We start from the raw sequence: 9864 nt of genomic DNA, 5'->3' as shown, positions 1-9864 counted from the left end.
GCCCAGACTGGAGTGCAGTGGCCGCTCCCGGCCACCGCAGCCTCGACCTGCTGGGCTCCGGCGATCCTTCCGCCTCAGCCTTCCAATAGCCGGAACTACAGGTGCGCTACCACGCCTGGCTAATTTTTGATTTATTGTAGAGATGAGGTCTCGCCAAGTTGTCCAGGCGGGTCTCGAACCCATGGGCTAAGGCAATCCACTCATCTCAGCCTCCCAAAGCGCAGGATTACAGGCTGAGCCACCGAGCCCGGCTTATTTAAGTGATTTTCGTAAGAAGTCTTCGAAGTTGTAAAGAACCAGTAATCAGATCTAAGCTTTATATCCAACTTCCATCAGTCATTCACACCCAAAAGTGGTTAGATTAAGTAGCTGTAACTAAGGGGGTCCCTTTTAGAAGTGAAAGCAGAGGTGGAAGTCAGGTACCCCTTCAAGGGGGCCAGTTTTGGAAATGCAAACCGATTAAATAGAAACCATCACAAGCTCACAGTCATATGTGTAGATTTGAAGCAATTTCCCTGAGAATGTCTCTCTTTTTATAGAGAACACTCACATCTGAAGGTCTAAGTAATAGCAGGCAAAAAGGGAAGACGGTCTCGGTGGTCTGAGAGCCGCATCCCTGGAGAGATGGCCTAAGGAATATTCCACGTACTTATTTATACCCTTGTGATCTTTTCTCTTCCAGCGCTTTCCTTTTAACAAAGCTTTAACGTCATGTCTCACAGACACCCTTTTCCGATGATAAAAGCAAGGGGCTTTTCAAGTGTTCAGGTCTCAGGTAACCTCCTAGGTTTGGGGGTCGGGGCTTGGAGGGCATGTCACTTTCATCCTTGCCCTTAGACGGTGCTCCCAAAGTTTTTCCCGTTCACCTGCTTTTCTGGTCCCTCCTGAAATCTCCCTCCATAAACCTGTCTAAATGATGTGGGAACTTTCTAGCAAGTGAACACACGATTTTCCTGCACTGGAGGCACACCTGGGCTGTGTCTACCCTCACAAATGACCTCTACGGCTGCAGCTGCTAGCGTTTTACTCTCCTCTCCTTCAGCAGCCTGATTGGAGTTCTTCTATAGCCCTCTCTCAGGCCTCACACCCAGCACTTCTGCATTTTCACAGTCGCCTTGCATCACTTAGGAGGTTGGTGAGGGCGAACTGCCACCCTGTGGAGAGGGGACCTCGGCCACACACAGCCTCGTAGCCCAAACAGCCAGGCTCGCCCCCGGCAGGCAAAGTGCGGGTCAAAGGTCAATGCACACTTTTGAGGGGGGATTTCGTTATGCCTTATGCTCTTTGCCACAGCTACCACAACATACATGGTGACAATAATGAGTATATTTACCAAAAAAAAAAAAAAAAAAGGCACAAGTAGATAGACACTGTCATGTATTTCGTTGACGAGAAGCGAATGGTTCTCTGTGATTGCTTAATGTACCCTGGTTTCCCTCTCACATCTTAATTAGCACAACTTTTTAACTTCTTAATTTATAATGGGTGTTTTAACGTAAGCAAGCCCCGCTAGTGTTTGACAGATGGTTAATGTCAAAAGCCCATGGAGACGGCTTCTGGTTAGCCTCTGGTTTTGTGTTTTCTAGGCAGGAGAAATGTTTGACTGCGCTGATAATTTGTAAGCATGCATCACCGTCAATTTTTATTGTCCTCCCAATTCCCCCGTTCTCCCTTGGACTTCTCTTCTGCTCCTCACCCCGCAGGGGCCAGAAACCAGGCACAAGCCTGCCATAATGGCCCATGTGATAAGCCTCATAAAGTTATTTTTCTCAATTAATGGTTTCACTGACAATTTTACTGCTTTGCTCTAAGCTTCTCCGTTCCCCTGGGCATCTGTGCACATGTCTAGGAAAAGCCTCATCCAATCCAGCAAAATTGGCCCCTCAGAATACAGACTGCACTGTTTAAAGAAGCTTATCTCTCTCGGCACATAACACTTGAAAATACATTTAAATAGAAAGTAATAGAGCCTTAAAGCAGGACTATAAAAGTGATGTATTCATGAGTACATACTTATTCCTCTCCCAATTGACATCCGTTTTATATTAATTTTCCTGGAGTGTGGAACATCGGCTCTTTTGCAAATCTTTACTGCTACATGTGAACTTTTTATTCCACCCTTATTCCTTTCTGCTTTGCACCAAGGAATCTCATCTTGTGCTGACAGAGATACATGGGGTTTCAGAGCCACAATTTGGGAAATTCTGCTATGAAATGATAATGCTCCCTCGTCACAATTACTGACTTTATTAGGTAGTCAATTCGCTGTTTTATAATTAGAAAAAGTTCTTAATTCATTTTTTCCAAAGTTACTTTAAATGCACTTTTATAAGCATGCTCCGTGAGCAGCAGGAAAGCTAGGGAAAGCACAGAGGAACATTTGCTTAGGCAGAAGCAATTTCTGGTAGCCCAATCCCTGTCCAAAAGACTCAGCAGAAGAAAGAATCATTGGTAATAATACTCCCATTATATCATATAGTTTTCAAAGCAGTTTTATAACACACCAGTTCATCCAGTATTTTTTTTTTTTTTGACAGATGAGAAAACAGAGGCTCAGAGAGATTAAATAAAGGGCATCTTCAAGGTCACATGGTTTGTCTGTCAGTCAGTGTCAGAGGCCAGATTTAAACTACCACTTGATAATTCTGATTTTAATTAAAAAATTCAATTTTGAAAGTCAGATTAGAGATCTGGCGATTTTCATTAATGTTATGGTGGTGAATCTTTTATAAGTGAAACTTACCAGTGACTGTGCTTTCCTTAGCCTAGATCTGTCCTGCAATTTATTTTTCTTATCATGTGACTGTCGGCTGAAATCTGGAGTCATTTCAGTTCTCTTTCTTCTTCTGTAAATTGGAAAGCAGTGGGAAAGTTATAAATGATCATTTTAAAACTTCGGTGGTTTGCATAGCTATTTGTCTCTTTGATTTTGTTGTTCCTGCAATTTAGAAGATTGTCATCACTCAACTGGAAACAAGCCAAATGTCTATCAATAGAGAATGGGTTGAATAAACTCTGGCATCTCCACACAATGGAGTACTATGAGCTGTAAAAAGGAAGACAGGATATTTCTATATTCAACTGTGGAGGGATCTTCAGGATATACTGTTACATGAAAAAGGAAAGGTGCATTCCCATTCATTTCACAAAGGAGGTATTAAAATCTCTCGATACATATTGTATGTCTGTATTTGCTTGGACTTTTTAAGATGGTAGGATTAAACCATGGATTAATGGTTACCTATAAGTAGGGTTCCCATGGGAACTGATCAAGAACAAGGATTATGGGGGAATAGGGACCAGAAGCTAGAATTCTCCAAATACACCTTATTTTGAATTTTGAAACCATCTAAATCTTTCTCAAAATTATAAAATAAAATGAAGATGAAAATACCTAAAAGTTAAAAGCAAAATGAAACACACGATCTTGTCTGTTGAATTGGCAGCACTACCATACAAAAAGGAGTTACTATTACATGTGACTCAAACACAGTAATTTGTCTGTACGTTCTTAGTAGAATATATCTCAAGGACAAAAACACAGGCAGGATAATTTTAAACTGTTTTCAGTAATCATATTGTTTGCTTTAATATCAGTATTTGTTTTCTAGAACTATCACAGGTATTAGGGTAAAGCAGGAATCAGCCAACCACAACCCACAGGCCAAATCCAACTGCCTGTTTTTATAAAGTTTTATTGGAATACAGTCACACTTATTTTTTGCACATAGTCGATGGCTATTTTCAGGATCAATGAACAGAGTTGAGCAGTTGTGACAGAGGCCATAGGTCAAAGACTTAAGTATTTCCTTCCTGCCTGCCCCTTGACAGAAAAAAATTTGCCTGAAGTAATGGATCTAGGCAATGAGCATCCCTGACTACCAACATCACAAAAAGAGAGACAACCAAAAGTTAGGTGTCCCATGATGGAAATATATATTGATGTTCATTATATACTCAAGCCTCCAGGTCTATCTATTGGTGTGGCCAGGTAAGGGGGACAGGGTCACATATTAAGTTACATGTTGGTGGTGCAATCAACAAAATTCAGAATATGAGAAGCTCTCCAGGATAAATGACCAAATAAATTGCAAAAAAAACCCCAAACAAACCAGGCGTGGTGGCTCAAGCCTGTAATCCCAGCACTTTGGGAGGCCGAGGTGAGGGGATTGCCTGAGCCCACGGGTTCAAGAACAGCCCGGGCAACTTGGTGAGACCTCATCTCTACAATAAATCCAAAAATTAGCCGGGCATGGTAGCACACACCTGTAGTTCTGGCTACTTGGAAGGCAGAGGCAGAAGGATCCCCTGAGTCCAGCAGGTCGACACTGGGGTGGCCGGGAGTGTGCCACTGCCATAGCACTCCGGCATGGGTGATGGAGTGCGACTCCAACTCAAAAAAAAAAAAAAGGACAGAGGGGAGACCTATGAATCAGAAAGAAACCTACTTAAATGATGCATGGATCAAATGTGTTAGGTCAAAATACCAGTGGGGGGCCCCTCCAAAACGTTAGGTCAGCCTGAGGGGGGGCAGGTGTCTGGTCTGCGATCTGGAGCGATGTGAAGGATGCAAAGAATTGCATAGAAGTTAGATCGGAAATTGTAGTTTATTTAGAAAGTAAATGAGAGAGAGAGGAGATGCACCTCCCCAAGGGAGGGGAGGGCGCCAAAACTACAAAACATGGCGGCCATAGCTCAAAGAGCCACATGGACACGCCAGAGTTTGACAAAGCAATGGCAAACGGCTGCTTGAGGTTGACGGCATTGAAGCCTTCCCTTTGAGGGGGGCAAGCAGTTAAGAGAACGGGGTGGTGGTCTGTCCCATGTCACCACTCATCACGAAGGGGACCCGTAAGTACAGACAGGCAGGCAGATGAGTGGGCTGGTCACATGATGGTTGCCATGCTGATGGGGTCTGTGTCATGTCACCTTGTCAACAAAACAAGCTGGGGTGGGGTTGTAAAACAATTATTAATAGCTACCTCTGAGAAACGGGTTCTGTCCTTGATTAGAGGGTAAATGACAGTGAAATGCTAGAAAAACCGGACAAAGTTAAGCAACGTTCAAATGGCTGCGCTTTAGTTAAGATTATTTCATTAAGTCATTCCATGTTGGCTTTTCACCTTTTCAAAATGCAATATGTAGATTTTATTTGGAACCTGAGTAAACAAACCAACTGTTTTAAAAAATCAAACACTTAATGAGACATTCTAGGAAACCTGAAACCTGACTTGATATTTGATTATAAGAAAGATCATTCATTGATTTAGATGTAATCACAGTATCATGTTATGATTTTTAGAAAGTGTCCTTATCGTTTAAGAAGATGTCCTGACATATTTAGGGATGAAATAATATGACATTAGGATCGGTCTCAAAAATAATCCGGGGGAAAGGCAGAGTAGGTGAGGAATAAATGAAACTAGATTGGTCATGAGTTGAAAATTGTTCATGCTGGATGAAGGTTATATGGGGTTCATTTTGCTATTCTCTCTACTTTTGTATGTTTTTAAAATTTCCCTTATGAAAAGTTTTATTTAAAAAGATTGCTGGCCAGACTCAGTGCCTCAATCTATAATCCCAGCACTTTGGGAGACCGAGATGAGTGGACTGCCTGAGCCCGCGGATTCAAGACCAGCCCGGGCAACTTGGCAAGACCACATCTCTACAATAAATCAAAAAATTAGCGGGCGTGGTGGCGTGCGCCTGTAGTTCTGGCTACTTGGAAGACTGAGGCAGAAGGATCATCGGAGCCCAGCAGGTCGACACTGGGGTGGCCATGAGCATGTCATTGCACTCCAGCCTGGGCGATGGAGTGAAACTCCAATTAAAAAAAAAAAAAAGACTGCCTTTGCCTAAAATATTTCTTGCTGTTTAATTTTCAAAGATTTCCCCCATTTCAAACATATGAAAAAATTGAAAGAATAGTTCAGTGATGACTCATATACTCTCCAACTAGATTCAACATTTGATAACATTTTGCTATCTTTTCTTTGCCTCTCGATATACATACCTATATGTATGAGGGGACCAAAAAAACCCAAACAAAAACCAGAATTATCTTTTGGAGTGCTGGCTCCTTATAGTACAGGATTCCCCCACTAGGTAAGTGTTCTAAGAACCCATCTGCATCAGTGTACCAGTTAACATTGTAGGAAGAGGCTGCATTTGGTTTCAATGAATTCTTTTGGGAGATTCTTTTGATGCGCTTGCCCATTTCACGATGGGTGATTTACAAGCACACCTGCCCATGCCATGCTGAGTGTTCAGCAGTTTTTGACCAAAACCAGCATGACTCGTGCTTCACCCTCCTTATTTACCCAACATCAGCCTGAGCGGTTTTTTGTTTGTTTATTTGCCTGATGAAGAACAGGCATATGACGTCGAACGGAGAGTATTTTGAAGGTGACTGAAGTCTAAACATGGAAGAATAAATATACCATTTTTTAATAAATAAATTCCTGGTTTTGGGGGGTCCTCTCATATACAGACACCATATAGCTGTTTTTTTGGCTAGGCCATAGGAAAGTAAATTGCAAACACCATGATGCTTCACCACTTATCTCCTAAGATAAAGACATTTACCTACACAACCACACTAGAAAATGAAGTTATACCATAGAAAATGAAAGTCATTCTTTACTTTCATATAATATGCAGTCCTTATTTGTCCCAACAATGCCTCCTCCTTCGATTTTTTTTTTTTAGAGTCAGGTCTCCCTCTGTTGCCCATGCTGGAGTGCAGTGACACGGTCATGACTCACTACACAGTCATGGCTCACTACAGCCTTGAACTTCTAGGCTCAAGCTATCCCCTGTCTCAGTCTCCCAAATAGCTGGGACAACAGGCATATGTCACCATGCCTGGCTAATTCTTTATAGAGCTGGTATCTCTCTATGTTGTCCAGGCTGGTCTTGACCTCCTGGGTTATTTATTTATTTATTTTGAGTTGGAGTCTCACTCTATTACCCAGACTGGAGTGCAGTGGCCACTCCTGGCCACCACAGCCTCGACCTGCTGGGCTCCAGTGATCCTTCCACCTCAGTCTTCCAAGTAGCTGGGACTACAGGCATGCACTATCACACCTGGCTAATTTTTTGATTTATTGTAGAGACAAAGGCTCACCAAGTAGCCAGACAGGTCTCAAACCCCTGGGTTCAGGCAATCTCACCTCGGCCTCCCAAAGTGCTGGGATTATAGTTGTGAACCACTGGCCAGATCTCCTGGGTTTTTTTTTTTTTTTTTTTTTTTTTTTTTAGTTGGTGTCTCACTCTGTCGCCCAAATTGGAGTGCAGTGGCTGCTCCCGGCCACCGCAGCCTCGACCTGCTGGACTCCGGCGATCCTTCCACTCTAGCCTTCCAAGTAGCCGGAATTACAGGTGTGCGCTACCATGCCCGACTGATTTTTTTTTTTATTGTAGAGATGAGGTCTTGCTGCCCAGGTGGGTCTCAAACGCACGGGCTCAGGCAGTCCACTCACCTCAGCCTCCCAAAGGCGGGGGATTACAGGCTGAGCCACTGAGCCCGCCTTCTCCTAGGTTTAAGCACTCCTCCTGCTTCAGTCTCTAGAGTATCCTGATTATGGGTACATGCTACCTTACTTGGCTGTACTAAATTCAGAATTTATAAATAAGAGTAATATGTATATATAAAATATAATAAATATAATGAGAGCCAGGTTTCTTACTGTCAGAAAAGGGAGGTACAAACATGGAAGGGAGAAAGAACTCTAGGGTGCTGAATTGTAATTTAATATTAAAAGAAACTATAATGCTAAATCATTATAGCTATAAAATGCAAACAAATCATATGAACAGGCAAATTTGCTAATAATTGTTGACTTACTTTTCAATACTTTTTGCTTCTATATATTGAAAAGCTTTTGTATTTCACAGTAAGTTCTATTTTTATCTCTTCAATATACCGAAATACCAATAAATTGTTTATTTTTAGTTTGTTTGAGTTGGAGTCTCACTCTGTTGCCCAGGCTGGAGTGCAGTGGCACACTCATGCCTGCAGCCTCAACCTGCTGGGTTCAGGAGATCCTTCCTCCTCAGCCTTCCAAGTAGCTGGAACCACAGGCATGCACCACCACACCCAGCTAATTTTTGATTTATTGTAGAGATGAGTCTCTCCAAGTTACCCAGGCTGTCTTGAACCCCTAGGCTCAGGCAATCCTCTCTCCTGGGCCTCCCAAAATGCTGGGATTATTGGTGTGAGCCACCACGCCCAGCTAATTATTTCTAAAAACAAAGGAGTCGAGAAGTAACATGGAGCTTCTTACCTTTGCCAGACATTCTCAAAGGGGTCACAGTTTTCTAGGTAATTAAAACGAATGATATCTGTGGGATGCTTGTCAGAGGATCTCCAAGGAGGAAGTTCTTTCTCCCCTGGGTTATTCTTCTTTCTCAAGGAGGAAGAGGACCGAAAAGCGGATAAAGGTGACTGTTTCTCCCCTGGAGAACTGCTTGCAACTGGCTGAACATTGGCAATGGCAAATCCATTTTTTGGCGGAGTCTAGGAGGAGAAAATTGTTACTTTTCTCAAAACACTATAATAATAAGCAAACAATAATAAAACAAGGCTGTCGTCGTCCCCACCACCATCACCACTGTCACGGTCATCATCATTGCCATCACCGTGATCGTCGTACCATGTATCGTCACCACCATCATCAACACCTTGGTAACTGTGATGATACTGCCCCAGGAGTACTTCCCACGTTCCAGGCATGGTCTGAGGCAGTTTTCATGCATTATCTCAATAAGATAAAGGTTCAATAGCACAACAACCCTATATGGTAATCATTAGTACTCCCATTTTACAGAAGAGGAAAGTGGGATAGGAGAAACCAATAGGAGAGGGTGGGATACAGGGGTCTTGACCTGCTGGGCTCAGGTGACCCTCCTGCCTCCGTCTTCCGAATGTGCCCACGGCTATAAGAGTCCTAAGTCCCAAGGCCAGAGTTTGAATCCGAGACTGTCTTGCTTCAAAAGCCCCCACATAAAAACTCCCTATCCTACTCTTCTGTCATATCATCATCTAGTTTGCCACCACGGCAGTTAATTTGTTAATAAAAAGCACAACTTCCCCCAAAAAATCCAGCCCTAATGGTTTCTAACAGACAGAGACAATTGCAAGTTGTAGACAGGTAGTCTATAAATTTTATCACTTATCAAGATCTCACCCACTCCCAGAGAATACTTCTGCTTTAATCCTCCAAATTCCAAGTCTGTCTTTTGTATGTGAAATTCATAAGGTTTTTAAGTGGTTGTAGCCTAAGGAAAGTGGTATTGGTATGTTGAGAAGCCATTAAGGGCTTAATTTTTGTTCATTAAGAGATTAGGAAGGCTTTGCTTGGTAAATTGGTTTGCTTCTATTCTTTGTGAAAATCAAGGAATTCTCCAGTCCCTTCAAGTGGAAACATCCTTGTTTCAACTGCTCTTGGTAAACAATTCTATTACAGGACAACACTTAATATTCAGTGTTGTAATTATTTTGTCTATGTCCTGGGTCACTAGATAGATTCTGTGAAAGCAGGGTTGAACCCTTGGGCTCTTAGCACATAGCACACAACAGTGTTTAATAAACAGTTACTCATTAATGAATGATTGTTGCCTAGTTGCAGATTCAGAAGATAATTTATATTTATATAATTAACAGCTCATTATTGGTTTAGTATTAAATAATCTTTTTTTTTTTTTTTTTTGAGTTGGAGTCTCACTCTGTCGCCCAGACTGGAGTGCAGTGGCCGCTCCCGGCCACCGCAGCCTCGACCTGCTGGGCTCCGGCAATCCATCCGCCTCAGCCTTCCCAGTAGCTGGAACTACAGGCGCGCGCTACCACACCCGGCTCATTTTTGG

General features: G+C 42.6%; 1 protein-coding gene across 2 annotated transcripts in view; it reads right to left on the bottom strand.

Annotated features, from left to right (window-relative positions):
- FBXO16 (F-box protein 16) overlaps positions 1-9864 on the bottom strand; it is a 65949-nt gene that overhangs the window by 13540 nt on the left and 42545 nt on the right. For both annotated transcript variants that reach the window (XM_021705921.1, XM_021705924.1), the window contains 2 exons: positions 8286-8518; positions 2744-2846 (listed from right to left, as the gene is read on the bottom strand). In XM_021705921.1, the coding sequence (XP_021561596.1) occupies positions 2744-2846; positions 8286-8518 (336 nt within the window). The remainder of the gene's footprint in view (positions 1-2743; positions 2847-8285; positions 8519-9864) is intronic.

The sequence above is a fragment of the Carlito syrichta genome, unplaced genomic scaffold (assembly GCF_000164805.1).
Source record: "Carlito syrichta isolate Samal-C Ts95f unplaced genomic scaffold, Tarsius_syrichta-2.0.1 Scaffold115591, whole genome shotgun sequence".
Taxonomy (NCBI): Eukaryota; Metazoa; Chordata; class Mammalia; order Primates; family Tarsiidae; genus Carlito; species Carlito syrichta.
This window is presented reverse-complemented; position numbering and strand designations above follow the sequence as displayed.